The 16,797-nt window shown below is 34.3% G+C and overlaps 1 protein-coding gene across 2 annotated transcripts; it reads left to right on the top strand.

Moving 5' to 3' along the window:
• The first annotated feature begins 113 nt into the window (after positions 1-113).
• Positions 114-8,341, top strand: LOC108206325 (E3 ubiquitin-protein ligase COP1). Of its 2 annotated transcripts, XM_017376584.2 has the most exons (14): positions 114-893; positions 1,657-1,734; positions 2,454-2,609; positions 3,124-3,483; positions 3,877-4,034; positions 4,195-4,260; positions 5,224-5,302; positions 6,049-6,204; positions 6,294-6,392; positions 6,879-6,983; positions 7,082-7,261; positions 7,563-7,673; positions 7,762-7,930; positions 8,073-8,341. In XM_017376584.2, the coding sequence occupies exons 1-13, from the start codon at positions 567-569 to the stop codon at positions 7,924-7,926; spliced, it is 2,040 nt and encodes a 679-aa protein (XP_017232073.1). In that variant the 5' UTR covers positions 114-566; the 3' UTR covers positions 7,927-7,930; positions 8,073-8,341. The 2 variants fall into 2 exon arrangements, with proteins under 2 accessions (XP_017232073.1, XP_017232072.1); XM_017376583.2 differs by lacking the exon at positions 8,073-8,341 and having other exon boundaries at positions 7,762-8,060.
• The last annotated feature ends 8,456 nt before the right edge of the window (positions 8,342-16,797 follow it).

The following is a 16,797-nucleotide window of genomic DNA, read 5'->3' on the forward strand; positions in this document are numbered from 1 at the left end:
AAACTTATTCAGAAAAAACCAACTGATTTTAAATTTAGCAAACAGTGTAGCAAGATATTTGTAGCAGCAGCAGATATGCAAAGAAACAAGTTGATATAAACAAAGTCGAAGAATGAGAAAAAGAATTCCTGCATGAACGTGGTCTGTTTCTGCCCTCACAAATATCTGCTTTCTCTCTCTAAACCTCCCACACACACATAAAGTAATCTCACTCCTCTCCTCTTTCCATTCTCTCTGATGCATTCTACGCTTACATCTTCATATTTGTACACATCTGCTCAGATTACAGTAAGAAAATGCAGCTCTTTCGTGTATGATGTCACTGTAGAGCCACAAGATAAGATTATAATATACATGAAATAGAAATACATCGGTGCATGGTTTCCTGCCAGCTTTACATAGTGACGGAACGAGGGGAGGCTAATCCAGACTGAAGTCAGGTCTCGGCTTGGTCAGAAAAATTAATAAAATAATCATTTGACTTATTTCAAATCTATTTGGAATCCTGGTTCCGCGACTGGCTATATATACGCGGGTTTAGAGTGTATTGTGAATATTGTTTATTTATGGTGGGGAGTAGCTCAGTAGGTGGAGTTGTTCCGCGGGTAAAATCCGAGCAAGTTATGATGGCGAGCGGTGGCGGGATCACACAGCCTCAAGGGCAAGTGATGCCGAAAGTGGAGGAAGGAGTGGAGGCGGAGATGATGGAGATGGACAAGGATTTTTTGTGTCCGATTTGCATGCAAGTGATTAAGGATGCGTTCTTGACTTCGTGTGGACATAGTTTTTGTTACATGTGTGTGGTTACTCATTTGGAGAATAAGAGTGATTGTCCTTGTTGTGCTCATTTTCTGACCACTAGTCATCTGCACCCGAATTTTCTTCTCAATAAGGTTTGCTTTCGACCTCCTTGTTCGTGTTGCAATTCGTGTGATTTTGGTTTATTTGTCTGATCTTTGCTGTTTTCAGAATTTGTTTGAAAGTTATTAGCTCATGATGTTAATTAGTTGATAGTACCTTGAGTACCTCTGGCATGTAGTTGCTGAATTGCTTTGATGTTTGCTCAAATGTACTTGTAGCACCTTAATGTTGGTTCGTTAAAATCTTTTGGAATAAAGCTGACTATGTTTTAGGCATCGAAGAATTAGCATAAGGGGTATTTGGGAAATTAAGATGGGGAATTGCACGCCAAATTCTATTGAGGACTTTATAGTGCAGACATAATAGTTGTCTATTTGTCAATTGTTTCATGTCTTATGTATATGTGGTTTATTCGTTCACAACTGATTTGTGGGAGATTCGCCTATCTTTGTTCACAACTTTGTACCAGAAATGCATGTCTATTTCACCTTATTATGAAATGTATTCAAGACGATATTGTTAGTAAGCCGATCTAGCGGTAGACTCTAGTAAACTTGACCTCAGTGTGAACCTAGATGCATATAGGAAATAGTTCTGATGTACTAATGATGTGAAAACTGAATCTCCATATTTCGGACCTGATGGTTAACTGAAGTTCTGTTTGCCCCATGAAGCTCTGCATCAGCTTTAACATTTGATTTCCGTAGTAACTTGGGCTTTTCAAAATTTAAGGTAGCACACAAATTTTCTTTTGCATCTACCTATCATTTTATGAGTGTGTATTAAATTTTGCAGTTACTGGCAAAGACCTCTGCTCGCCAAATAGCAAAATCTTCAACTCCATTCGAACAACTTTGTCAGGCACTACAACAGGTCAGTTTGTTATTGAATCAAATAAAGCTCAACAGAGTACTTCATTATTATATCAATAATTATGTGATAGAAAAACAATGCTTGCTGTCAAGTTGCGTTAAGATGTTTTGTCTGCTTCTAAGGCTCTGCTGATGATATAAAAATAACAATGAGAATTGTAGTCTCTATCATTAGCAAAAAAAAGAAATGAAAATTGTAGTCCCTATGTAATTCATATTAAAGGAACAGTAGGCTAGTATATAAGAAGGATCTTCCCATTTCAATGACATGATATTGAAATGCGAAGAGGGTTATAGGAGCTGAAAATTGTGTATCTTCCCATTCCGAGGAAAGTTGTAGCATCCGATGTGTGAAAATGTATGCTAGCTTAGTAATTCATTGTGAATTTGTGGTCATGAAAACATTGAAAACTTCATACAGTTCCCTCGCCGATTGGATATCTTAATGCATTACAAGCCTTGTATGTTGAACATATAATTACTAATTGCTAAAAACATAAAGCTAGTAAGACTATATGGCTTGCAATTTTGTTACACGAAACTGATGGTACTAAACTCTAAATAAATGAGTACAGGTGGGATCATATTTATGAATTTCTTTTAAACTTTCTTCCATTTAAAAATTGTAGAAACCTTCCACACTAATTTTTTTTCCCTCAATAGTTTCACAACTTTGCATCACTTTTTATCTAAGAATGTAACCCTTGCCTACTTAGACAGGGATGTGAGGTATCAGTCAAGGAGCTCGACAGCCTTTTAGCTATGTTGGCTGAGAAGAAGCGGAAAATGGAGCAGGAAGAAGCCGAGACAAATTTACAGATAATGCACGACTTTTTGCAATGCTTAAGAAAGCAAAAGCTTGATGAGCTCAATGGGGTCAGTTAAATCAAATTCATAATTTTATCTTAATTATTGTTATGAGGCTCACGTTGGAAACAACTCCTTTGGCATGTGTTTGGGTTGGAAAACCATGTCGGTGACCTATAAATAAGTAAGAATAACAAGAATTATTATGCAGGTGACTACGTAAATTTGACATGTATTTCAATATGATTAACAAACATGATACTTGAAGATGTACAGAAGCAGCCAATAGATGAACTAAAATATAACTTTGCAGTATGTGATACTGTGATAATATCTTCAGATTGTACATTAGCTTAATTTTGGAGATTATTGTCACCGAGGAGCAACTATATATAACGCTTTTAACATCATTAATTTCTAGTAAGAGTTTTATGTTCTTCAAGATAATTGTTTTCTTAAACTTTTAAATTCTCTACCAATACTTATTACACTTTTTTGATGGTGACCAAAAAACTGGAAGCATGGCATCTCACGAAAGATTTTCAACTTTCTAATTGGTTGTTTCCTGCAATTCCTTTTATAGGTACAAACTGATCTCCATTACATCAAGGAGGACATAGGTGCTGTTGAGAGGCAAAGAATAGAGTTGTATCGAGCACGAGAAAGATATATGGTAAAAATGAGGATGCCTACAGAGGACACTTCAGCAAAACCAGCATGGCACTCCTTGATTGATAAACGTAGTAGCGCAATAATGTCTAGTCCCAATGTGCAAGGTCAGTCCTGGATGGGTTCAGGCAGTTTGCAAAATAGGAGAGCCGATGCAAAGGCTCTGGAAAATCCTCAAATGCTACAAAGGAAGGATGCTTGTAGTGGATCTGACTCACCACACAGCACCCAGTCAGCAGTCTCTGTAGCACGAAAGAGGCGGATTCATGCACAGGTCAACCCTTTTGTACCATATTTCAGAAACTAGGGAAGTGTTATGTGAAAGACACTCTATTAAAAATTAATTAGTATAAATATGTAGTAGTCGGATGGTAGAGACTAGAGACACGTGAAGTTCAGCTGGTTAATACCATAAAACAGAGGCTGCATCATGCAACTTTAAAATATTTTGGGGATACAGTGTTCCAATAGTAGGTTTAATAATTGTGATAGAGGGTTTCCATCCTTCACGGAATCACAGGTTGTCTGAGTTAGCTTGGTGCCTATTCTTTAAGCTTCTAGTTTTGCACAGCCGAACTTTTAGTATATTATTTGGTTAAGAATATCCAAGTTACAATTGTAATTCAGACCTGTTCAAATTTGTTTTCTCGTATATTTATTTAAACAGTTCAATGAGCTACAAGAATGTTATCTACAAAGGAGGCGCCACCAGGATAGAAAAGCACATAAGCAGGAAGATGGGGATATAACAGCTGTAAGCAGACAAGGATATTGCGCAGGACTTGAAGATTTTCAATCTGTTCTGTCAAGTTTTACACGCTACAGGTTCTAATTTTACTTGTATATGTTAAGACTTCTCCTAAAAGTTTTTCTAAATATTCTTTCTTGTTTTACTTTAGTTTTCTCTAACGCGCATGAGGACTAGTCTTATTTTCATATTTTTTACTTTAATGATTAAGTTACGACTATTGTTTGTTTTAAATAGCCGGCTTCGGGTTATAGCTGAGCTCAGACATGGGGATCTTTTTCATGCTACCAATATTGTTTCAAGGTGAGGTTATCTTATCTAAAAACTAAGAAATTCAGTTCCTGACTGAATACCACTTTCTCAAATTGTGAAACCTAGCAGTTTAAACTGTCGATCATAAATGTTTGTAGAACTTTTGGTAACAACTATAAGTTCTTGGCTAATCCTTAATAATTGTTCTACATGCTACCGCAAGGAAAGTCAAAACTAGAAAGAACGTCAGTCAACCCAACCCAGGAAAGGGTGTTATCTGTTTCCCACTAACCTTTACTCTGATAATAAAGTTGCATTGGACGAAGAATCATGTAACTTGGTGGTTTTCGTTAGCATTTAGCTTGATTTAAATGGATGGCTCCCTTTTCTAGTCAGACAGTCTTATAAAAGTGTAGATGGTGAGCATGGTAGAATATAGTAGAACCTAATTTGATAGGAGTGATGCCGATGCGTTTATACCAACCAAGTTTAAATGCATATAAATTGACCAAGACTTGAAACTTTTTCTGGCTTATGTTGTTTAGTACTCTTTTTTTTTTTGAGATACTGATTTGACTTCGGATCTCTAATAATATATACTTTAGATTGCTTTTTGATAGACTTGGTGTTCAAGATAGTTCTTACTGGAGTTAGATTTTGTTAGATTTGATCTTTTCTGTGACTGATTACTTTAAGCTCTGTGCTCAGCACTTTCTTGTTACATCAACGTGTTTTAATCATTATTATTATCTAGTTTTCTTGGGAAATTTCATTTTCATTCATGGCTTTGTTTAGAAGTGAATAGGATGAAATAGAAATACTTGATTACTTATCATAAAGTATGTTTTCATTAATTCTATTTATCGATTCAATTTTGTTGGCCTAGGTAGACAGTCAATTAACATTTTGATTTTTGGTTGCTGGAGTAATTTGTGATCAATAATCAGTCCTATGTGACTTCACATCTTTACTTACACTTTTGTTGACGGTTAGCATCTGCTCTCTCTTTTATAGTATAGAATTTGATCGAGATGATGAATTTTTTGCTACTGCTGGAGTTTCTCGGCGTATTAAAGTGTTTGAATTTTCTTCGGTAAGTCTGAAGTTCTATATGCTAATGAGCTTTTATGTTAGTTGTCACTATCGTGAAATTATTGAAGTATTATCGAACAACCAACAAATTGATAAAAAAAAAATTAGAAGATCATTTGTATAAACTTACCCTTGTACTGGTGATTTCTTACCAAAAGGAAGGTTGGATTTATGCCCTTAAGATTGTCACAACTGAAGTAAGTATAAGACAAACAAGATTGAAAAAAGTTTGATATATAAATTACAGATATCAGAGTATCAATAAAGGGTTCATGTGTCCATCAAAATACTTTGACGGGAAAGGTATTTGTGTATTGATTTGGGGCTCAAGATCTTAATTTGAAGGGAACTAGCTGTCACATTAATGCAAAATACAAGTTCTGTTGTTGCCTTTCAGAGACTATCAGTGGTTTACTCTTTATACTAATGTTTTTTGTATAGGTTTTTTTTTTCACATCAGTACCAACACATTAGCTTTTATAAAATCATGTGGAGAAAATTGAATATGAATAAAACGAATATTATTATATTATTTCAATTTATATGAATAACTAAAATAAGTAATTCTAGGTAAGCCTAGATCTCATTATTTTTTGGTTGGTGTCATTTTGAAACGAAATTCGATTGATATATCTGATGCAAAGTAGTAGCCCTCAGAGAAAAGGGACAGCTAGAGCAATTTTTATGAAGTAAAAAGTTTTGTTGTTTTACTACATTAGTGATTTCACTCGTACATACATACTGCAGGTGGTTAATGAATCAGCAGATGTGCAATGCCCTGTCGTTGAAATGTCTACTCGCTCTAAACTTAGTTGCTTAAGCTGGAACAAGTACACCAAAAACCACTTAGCCAGCAGTGATTATGAGGGTATCGTAACTGTCTGGGATGTAAATACCCGTCAGGTGATCTCTCTTAGTAATCATGAGTATATATTTTGTTTGTGTAAGTGATTTAAATGTGTAGCCGTCTGAAGTTGTGAATTCTCTTGCAGAGTGTGATGGAATATGAGGAACATGAGAAAAGAGCGTGGAGTGTTGATTTTTCTAAAACAGAGCCTTCAATGCTTGTGTCTGGGAGTGATGACTGCAAGGTATATAAAATTCCAGAAAACATATGTCCCTTTTTCAAAATTTTCAATTGAAGTAATCAAGATTATTGATTTATGATTTATTTAAGATTAATCAAAGTAAGAGTTTATTTGGCTTGATAATTAGGTCAAGTTATATGTATTTTATAGGTCAAGTTACATGTATTTTATGTATTTTAGTCTGTCTGATAAGACAGTTTCAGAGTTTTAGTCCACCTGTAAAATCAGAATTAGCATAGAATTGCTTTGCTCATCAGCTTCTCACACATGGCTGGTTGGGCTCGAGACAGGAAGAAGAGTTTATGTAATAAAATTTTAATTGGCCGCATGTGCTTGGTGAGAGAGAAGGCTAAGCATTTATTATAAAAGCTTAAACTAAACAGATAAAGCTAGTCATTCAATATTTATAGATAAACGAGAATGTTTTGTTTGAAGCAAATAAACGAGATATTAATATCATTGTTCCTTGTATCTACTTGGTTTCAACAGGTCAAGATCTGGTGTATGAAACAGGAAGCAAGTGTTCTTAATATAGACATGAAAGCGAATATATGTTCTGTGAAGTATAATCCTGGATCTAGCTATCATGTGGCTGTAAGTTCCAACGAGTTAAAAAGTATAAAATGCTAATCTTATTAGGGAATGATATGTGTGGCTATCACTATAATCTTTTCCATGCATGAATTTTACAGGTGGGCTCTGCAGATCATAACATTCACTATTATGACCTGAGAAATATAAGCCAGCCACTACATATCTTTAAAGGTCACAGAAAAGCTGTTTCCTATGTAAAATTTGTGTCTAACAACGAGCTTGCCTCTGCATCTACCGACAGCACATTGCGATTGTGGGATGTGAAGGAAAACATACCAGTAAGTTGTAAATTTCATGATGTTGCGTCGGGCACACACATATATGATATATGTACTTCATGAATATTACATAATTTCTTTTAAAGGTAATGTGATACAAGAAAATTATAATGATATTATTTGAGTAATATTATAAACAGTACTGTAGGCATGTGAATTTACCCTTTTATTCTAGAAACCATTGCAATAAACAAATTTAAGTATTATTTAATTTTTGATTTCAGAAGCTGCAAATTCTGCTGATGTTTAGAGTAGTCATTCCTTTTCTTGTATCTGATTACGTATAATCTTTTCTTCACAGTTGCGCACATTTAGAGGACACACCAATGAGAAGAATTTTGTAGGTCTCTCAGTAAATAGTGAATACCTTGCTTGTGGCAGTGAAACAAACGATGTGTTTGCATATCAGAAGGTTGTTAAATATTGTGAAGAAATTTTGATGAGTAGTAAGCCTCAAATATCTATGATTTAAAAAGTTACATGTTGTATTCGTACTGCAGGCTATCTCGAAACCAGCAGCATGGCATAGATTTGGTGCTGACTCAGAAGGGGAGGAAGATCCCGCTTCTTACTTCATTAGTGCCGTTTGTTGGAAAAGTGATAGTCCAACAATGTTAACGGCAAACAGTCAAGGAACAATAAAAGTTCTTGTGCTTGCTGCATAACTAGGTATACATGTAAAATGAAACTGTACTAATATAGGGTTATATTGAGTTTATTAAAATCTTGGCCATCAAGTTCAACTGCATTTTAAGCATGTTAAGTTCCTATGGTATGGCATATTGATTTTTCATTCTCATCATTCTTTCAGCTGCATTTGCTTACTTGACACTGACTGCATTATGGTGGTCATCACTTCTGTATAAGCATTTTAACTTCGGAGTCTTTGCATTACTAATGCGTTGATGCGTTGAAGTGATAGCTCCCTTGTAATTAAATATAAACTCGACAGATAGACGCTTATGAGGTTTAATTGTCACTGTTTCACTCTTCGCACCGGCTCTCACCTTACCTTCCTTCATCATCATCTCTTTTCCCCTGCAATTAATGTATGTGGTGACCCAATTTTCATTGGTTCTACTTTCTTTATTCATACTTATGTTGCTATTTTGTTTTCAAATGCATGATAAGATGAATATGATTACAATGTCTGTATGATCTCTTCTAGATATGCAGCAGTCTAAAATAGTTATCATATTTGATTAGAAAAATTATTTGAATGAAAGAAAAGTCGAGAGAATTAATAATCATGTAATGTTGTCTATCATTTTCTGTTTTTGTTAAATTAAGAAATTATATATGGAGTAAGCGACCAAACTAGTGAGAGATCACCTGAGCTGGAACGAATGCAAATTTTCTTAGAAGAATGATGAAACGAATCATTAATGTTATTCATTTGCAGCATGAACATGTCCATGAATCCAAAGCAAACATAGTAGGTAGATTACGTATCCATTTATATGATGATGGGATGTGTCGACTTTAAGACATCATGATCAACATCCACCACAAGAAACTAGGCCATTTACGACGGATAACTTACGACGGATCTGATGGACGCGCGAACTTACAACAGAAGTCAAATATCTGTCGCAATTACTTACGACGGAAAACAAGTCCATAGTAAAGTCGATCATTTAAATATTTTCCCTAATTTAAGAAAAAATCAAAAAGTTCCAATGCTCAGACCAGCGTCCTTTTACTGGACGGAGAGTATAGATCAGTCCTCGATCTGTGCAAGGTTTAGTTCTTGTCTCTTCTCTCGTTCTCGTCGTGGTTTACTACATTTTGAAGCATAGTGACCCATGATGTTACAATTGTAACACTTTATCCTACTCTTGTCATGGAAAGAAGTCAAGAACCACCTCTAGCTCTTTGATTCCGAGATGCCAGGAGAAGTTGTCCATCTTGTCCACCTGCGCTCTCGTTCCTGCCCTGCATCCTTAACTCGTGAGCCTTGAGACGACCTACTACCTCTTCAACTGTCATCACCTTAACTTTTCCAAATTGCTCTATGTTTGAAGCTATTTGAAGAAATTTATCCGCAACTGCACGTAGAATTTTCCTCACAACACTTGATTCTTCCATTGTTTCTCCGAGGACCCGGATATTAGTCACAATCCCGCTCAGCTTCATACAAAAATCTTCAATCTTTTCTGTTTCATTCATGATTAGGGACTCAAATTCTCCCTTTAACGCCTGCACTTTTGCTTCTTTTACTCGTTCTACACCCATACACATCGTTTTAATCGCCTCCCACGCCTCCTTAGCAGTTTCTTTCTCCGCAATGGTCAGCAACACTTCTTCAGGCACACCCTGATATATTGCTGCAAGGGCCATCTGCACCGTTTTATCATCTACGGTTACTTTGGGATCCTTCTGCTCGATTGCACCCCAAACTCCTTGCGCCTTCATCAAAACTTTCATTTTCAGGGACCACGTTGTGTAGTTGTTTCTGGTCAGCATCGGGTAGCTTAAACCCACAGAACTTTCTTTTGTCTTGATTGTTCCATGGTTACGTTTGTGTGTTTGGATTAATATTTAGGCATACAATAAACCTGGCTCTGATACCAAGTGTAGGATATAAGGCTGGTGTTTAAACTATTACGACATATGTATATAATATGTTAGACATGAAACTGAGAAGATAAACACACATAAAAGCATACGTCAAAAACCTGACTTCATATTAGATACTACATGCATTGCTGATATATATAACCGAGCCAAAACAGAGTTGTCCTTGAATGAGGAAACTAGAGAAGTAATCTAAACCAAACTGAAAAACAATCTAAATCAACTAACTCTTAGAAAAGCTCTACTTCCACGCTTAATCATCTTCATCCTACGCCATCCCCGCTGAGGTAGTGATTCACAGAGGCATGCACGCAGATAACTCAAAACCAAATTAAAACATAATTAAAAAAACAAATTAGTTTAAGATTAATATCCAACAAAATCCGTACTCTCGGTACTTACGTATGTCCAAATCTGGAGATGCTTCCTGAAGAGCTAACACACCTCACTACCTTGGAACACAGTGTACACAGTGTAATATTGTAATGATTGCACACTTTCTGCTCAAGCTGATGTTTAAGTGTTTCTGCCTTTTCAGTTTTAGATCCTATCTGAAATTTTGTTTTGATTTTATTAAATATTCTCAAACACATATTATATCATAATAATAGGTTTTAGTTTAGTAAAATTTTCCTCGTCTTTGCAGGATGTGTGTATACTTACTCAGTTTACTTTATACAAAAGAACACAAAAGTTTTCTTTTTCAGCTTCACATATGAAAATGCTACAATCACGTGTTTATGATTTTGTATCTGTCGTTCTTAGGCCCTTGTCATAATAATACATGAATTGATGCAGTGCTTTGAAAAGTATCTCTGACTGTTCTATTTCAGCCCTACCCAGCCCGGTAGGGTGTTTAATTGCACATTCACATCTAACAAGTAACAAGACACTTGATTTATAAAATTGTCAGATCAAAGCCTTTGTACAACGATCATTCATGTATTATACAAAATGGGTGGAAGTTCCGATGCGGCCTCGAAGTTTAAAATCGTTCGATTTGACCCTTAAAGTTTCACTATTGTATCTTTTAGCCCTTTCTTCAAATAACGGTATATAACGGGGGTAAACTTGACAATTCATATTCAGGGTAAAATTTGGGCGTATCTTTTAACCCCTAAAGTATACATCTCGTTCCTTTTAACCCCTAAAGAATACATTAAAATACATTAGATGTTCCTTTTAACCCTCGATGTTTAATGCCCCTTTTAACCCTCACGTGTGAAATGTCAACTTTGTCCATCTCGTTATATACCGGTATACGCCATAAGGGTTAAAAGGTACACTCGGAAAACTTGGAGGGTTGAATCGAACGACTTTAAACTTCGATGCTGCATCGGAACTCCCACCCATACTTTGAGAATGGAATTATTAAGGATTCGTAGGTGTAAACCTTGTGTTATTTTAAAGTTGAAGTAACTCCACAATATATTCACTTTTCCTGAAATACTATGTGCTGTAAGTTCATATGGTTCTTTATACCGTTCTCTCAAATTCTCTTATGAAAAATAACGGGAAATACCTGTATTAATTTGCTAAAGGCTAATGGAGCATATATTTTCCGTCCAAATAGTTCATTTCCCATCGATTTTAAAGGATAGGTATATAATTACTCAGTCAGACAAAGAGCAAGTCTTATATCTCAACCAAATGACTTCCTAAGCAAAATTCAACGCAAAACATATAATCTTGTTTGTGATTAGTACACTTAAAAGACATTTAAGTTTCTTAAGTGTTATTTTTTTTACGACTCTTGTAGTTCATAATTTCAGCCATATGTGCTTCGAAGATTGTGCGATTTTATTATTAACTGCTGCTTCATTCTTTACTAATATTTCTCCCTCATTTGGAGCTTACGAAATTAATTTGTGCTTTTCCTTGTTCCTTTTTAGAAGTTACTTATTTTATATTTATAGTTGTGTGAAGCAAGGATGGGTGCAAATAGTTATGGATGTCAAGCTATGATTATTTATGAACATTGATATTGTAGAAATGGTGGAGGATCGCAGGGGGCTGAAACCTCTCTGTAATAATTCTTGGCTCTCTGTAATAATTCTTGGTGGAACTTTGGTATGTCTTGTGAGACTATAGATTCATGTGAGGGATCCCTTTCTCTTGCTAGGTTCTGCTCACCTTTTATTTGTATTTAAGTTTTGATGATACCAATTTAATTATTCTACTCTTAAATTCCTCTCATGCAAGATGTGGTTAATTCCCGCGTATGTTATAATGGTCTCAATTTGCCCGATGGTGGTCTTGATAGGTAACTATATCATCTTGCTGTGTGTGAATTTAATATTTAGTCTCCAACTAAAATTTGATTATTTAATATTAAAATTTAGTTCACCTCTAACTTGGTTATATATAAAAAAATGTGGTTATAACTATAGCCACATTGAAACAAAGTATTCAGTTATTGATATCAATAATGAATCGAATTGTGATCAACATATGATTTTTTATGTGTTATTTATTTTGATTTACAAGGGTATAAAATTTTAAAAGTTAAAGAACTTTGGCCGACCTATTTAAAATTTAAGAGCATATACAATATAAAAATAAATTTGAAATTGATAATGTGACATAACAAGAGTTGATCATAAATATTATTTTATTTAATATTATTATTATTATCAATTAAAGCTTAGATGGAATCAACTCACAAGCTCAACTCTTAACTAAAGATAAGAGTTGAACACAACCTCATATAGAATATTATCGATTTCAAAAAGTGCAGGGAATTGCCGTACTCATATCTTCATATCAAGGGAAAAGGTAGAAGACTGTGTATGGTTTATTTGTTAGAACGTAATTTTAGTGATTTCATGAGAATAAATACTTTCCAACTTATGCACGCACTATTTGCTTGAGAACACGTATTTGGGGAGCAGAGATGGTGTGCTGACCTACTTAAGATTGACCTACTTAAGAAAGTGGATTCTAGATGAAGGAGCCATACCAAATATATATTCTCTCAATATGAGATACGTAAAGAGCGAGATACTCCCCAAAGGCCTAATACACCTCACTACCTTGGAACACATCATTCTTGATTGCATGCCTACCATATTCACATATAAGAGTAAGGTGATAGATGGTGTACAGGGTGCAGATATGTACAAGATTTGTTACACTAAAATAACATTAATTTATCATTTCAATAAAGATTTATATTGTATTTCAGATGTATTGTATAAGCTATTTTAAGAACATGACAAGAATAGTGATAACTATTGTATTTCGGATGTATGAACTATACTGTTGTGCATTAACTTTTAAACAATTGTTCTAAGCTATATAAACCATTGTGTGTCGAATTAAAAAAATATGAGTTTTGGACCTAAATTGTTGTACGTAAGCTTTCAAATAACAGTTTTTATATGTTAAACCATTGTGTGTGTATAATAATTACAATGGGGTAAATAAGCTTTGACATTGTGCTTGAGCTTTCAAACAATCGTGCATTCCTACAGAACACTTGTATAGAAAACAAAGGTAGCATTAAAAAAATTGTTGTGGGAAAGTATTTAATACAAGTATTTCTTCCATCAAACTATTGTGTTAAGTAGTTCCAACAATAGGTTTTCTTTTACCAGCCGTTGTGTCGTGTTTTTTCTAACAAGTGTTCTGAAACCGTTGCGGCACTCTCATTTCAACAACGGTTGAATAACCATTGTCTGATACTTAATCAGATATCGCCTCGATATTCAACGGAATCCTGGTATGACAGACAATGGTGATAAACCGTTGTATGACTCTCTTTTTCTTGTAGTGCACCTGAATTTAACTGCGTATGAATTTGTTTTTTGACACCTATAAAAAGGTCTTGTATTATGAGCATATCCTCGCTATAATCGTTGAGTAAATTGGACGTGTGAGACATTATATAAAATTTTCCGAACTTGTAAGACATTGTGCTTCGATGGTATTGGCTATATTGGTTGCTTATAATTTAAAAATAGTACGTTATTAATATTTTAGATTTTTTATATAGAATATATCATTTCAATATGATAATAAATGATGTGTAATCTTTCTACAGATTTGTTACAGAGGTTCAACACATATAGTCATGGCTAAAATTATAGACAAGAGGCGAGGATGATTGAAGTGTGATATTTTCAAGACATATTATATTTTTTATTTTTGACATACCAACTCATTTTTTAATTAAAACTTTTTCATGGTTAAAGTTGCTCTATGTGATCCATTTTTTATTTAGTGATTGAAATATAGTAGAGATTGTAGTCGTGTTCAAATTTAGTTCTTAATATAGCAGAAATTCTCTAGTTTGCAAGTGGTAATAAATTTTTTGGTTGCAACACATCTTAATTTGACTACGTATGAATTTGGTTTTGACACCTATAAAAAAGCCTTGTACTACATGAGCCATTTTTTATTTAGTGACCGAAACATGACAGAGATAGGGTTAAATGGTGTTTTGATCACTCAACTGACCTGGAGCTTGCAATTGGGTCATCCAACTCAAAAAACTGTCAGTCACATCATTATACTCTTAAAAATTTTCATTCAGGTCACTGGCCGTTAAACTCCGTTAAAAATTTGACAGAAAGCTGACTAAGCGTCGTGATTTGGCTTAAATAAATCCACTGTGGCATGTGAAGTGTCATTTTGGTCACTCAATTGACTACAAACTTGCAATCGGGTCATCAAACTCAAAAAACTTTCATTTAGGTCACTTATCATAATATCCGTTAAAAATTGAAAAAGGAAGAATTAAAAACTATCATGCAGCATCTCTTTTTCTCTCTTGAAAATTTCGAAACTTATTAACAAATGAAACAAATACACACACATAAAATCAATAACTTCACCCACAAAAACTTAATCTTTGTTTATCTCTTATCGTTGTATATATCTTGAGGACATTTTGGAAAAACTCATTCAATTTTTGATGGACTTTTCCACAATGACCAAAAGATATAATAAAGAGTTAATGACACTTTGTAACCCCTAAGTTTGCTCCAAATCGCAGTTTAGTATCTAAACTTTAAAACGTGCCAATAGGCACCCTAAACTTAACATTCCCGTGCAAGTTGTAACCCTTAGTCACTATTCCGTTCAAATCTACTGTTAACTTTAACTGTTTGAGCGGTAACTGTGTGTATATCAGTTTCTAACAGCTACTTTATCCATTGTGACCCCTCAAAAATTATGTATTATATTTTGAAATTATTTCTGAACACACACAACGATGTAAAAAAAATTCAAAATAATTTCAAAAATATGTATCTAGATTTAGAATCTGAAAATTTATATTTTTAAAATTATTTTAAATTTTTTTTACATCGTTGTGTATGTTCAGAAATAATTTCAAAATATAATACATAATTTTTGAGGGGTCACAGTGGGTAAAGTAGCTGTTAGAAACTGATATACACACAGTTACCGCTCAAACAGTTAAAGTTAACGGTAGATTTGAACGGAATAGTGACTAGGGGTTACAACTTGCACGGGAATGTTAAGTTTAGGGTGCATATTGACACGTTTTAAAGTTTAGGTACTAAACTGCGATTTGGAGCAAACTTAGGGGTTACAAAGTGTCATTAACTCTATAATAAAATAACACTAGATTTATAAGTATGAAGTTTTTCCAAAATGACCTTAAAATATATAGAACGATAAGAGATAAACAAATATTAAGTTTTTGTGGGTGAAACTAATGATTTTATGTGTGTGTATTTCTTTCATTTGTTAATAATTAAGTTTTGAAATTTTTAAGAGAGAAAAAAAGTGTTGCATGATAGTTTTTATTTCTTTCTTTTTTTCAATTTTTAACGGATATTGTGATAAGTGACCTAAATGAAAGTTTTTTGAGTTTGATGACCCGATTGCAAGTTTGTAGTCAGTTGAGTGACCAAAATGCCACTTCAGCTGACTGTACATGCCATGGTGGATTTTTTTAAGCCAAGTCACGACGCTTAGTCAGCTTTCCGTCAAATTTTTAACGGAGTATAACGGCTAGTGACCTGAATGAAAATTTTTAAGAGTATAATGATGTGACTGACAGCTTTTTGAGTTGGATGACCCGATTGCAAGTTTCGAGTCAGTTGAGTGATCAAAACGCCATTTAACCCGACAGAGATAGTACTCAGACTTCTTAATCTTTCTAGCGTAGTCATGGAGGCCTTTGAAATAGCTATTTGGGTCATTCACAAAACTCCTTCCTGATTATGATAACCGCCTCGCTCCTGGAACCAGAAAACATTTAGCACTGTAGTTTTTGCCTTTTTAATTTTCCATAGAGAAAGTTCTTCCTGTTATTCATGGTGTTGCTTGTCGTATTTTTTTTTCCCTAACGCGCTTCGCGCGAGTGAGAAAATATAATATTAAAATAATTTAAAAGATTTGTATGATCTATAATTTCTGAATCCTTTTATTTTGTATTTGTTGTTAAAATATAAGAAAATATAGCTTCCTCTCAAACTCATTAATCTTCAGCACTTACTAAAAGAAACACATGTCTAACTTGAATCTTTGACAATTAAACTCATTCTAACCAAGGCAAGGCAAGAAGCTTATTTCACCTCTGATTATACAAAACTTCTTGAAAGCCTGTATGGCCTGTAACTGATAACAATTAATAAGCTGGGAAAATAAAGAATTAATTAATTTAATCACAAGCAAAAATCAAGAAAACATAGAAGCCCTAGAAAAATAGGAAAATTAGATGGAGAGCCTTGAGCTTTTCAACTTCGACAATTCCTTGACCTTTATCAGAGAAGCTGATTCTGTATTTTGAAGCTCTTTATTCTCCTGAATAACACTCAGTTTCCTTTGTCCGTTAAGCTTTCCTGCAGTTTCATGCTTTCAGATTTTGCTTCCCCAAGAACTTCCTTTAAATAGTGCATCTCAGATTCAGCTTCCTCTAGGGTATTCTTAAGTCAAGCTTCTTCTTCCTTTGTTGCAAATACTTCATCCTCGGCTTCTTTAAGTGC

This window comes from Daucus carota, chromosome 2, assembly GCF_001625215.2.
Source record: "Daucus carota subsp. sativus chromosome 2, DH1 v3.0, whole genome shotgun sequence".
NCBI classification, from domain to species: domain Eukaryota; kingdom Viridiplantae; phylum Streptophyta; class Magnoliopsida; order Apiales; family Apiaceae; genus Daucus; species Daucus carota.

Bases quoted from the DNA above. Each gene is read 5' to 3' on its own strand.
- LOC108206325 (XM_017376584.2), top strand. From the start codon at position 567: ATGGTGGGGAGTAGCTCAGTAGGTGGAGTTGTTCCGCGGGTAAAATCC. The intron at 5,303-6,048 runs GTAAGTCTGAAG...TACATACTGCAG, and splicing joins AAGTGTTTGAATTTTCTTCG to GTGGTTAATGAATCAGCAGA. The intron at 7,262-7,562 runs GTAAGTTGTAAA...TTTTCTTCACAG, and splicing joins ATGTGAAGGAAAACATACCA to TTGCGCACATTTAGAGGACA.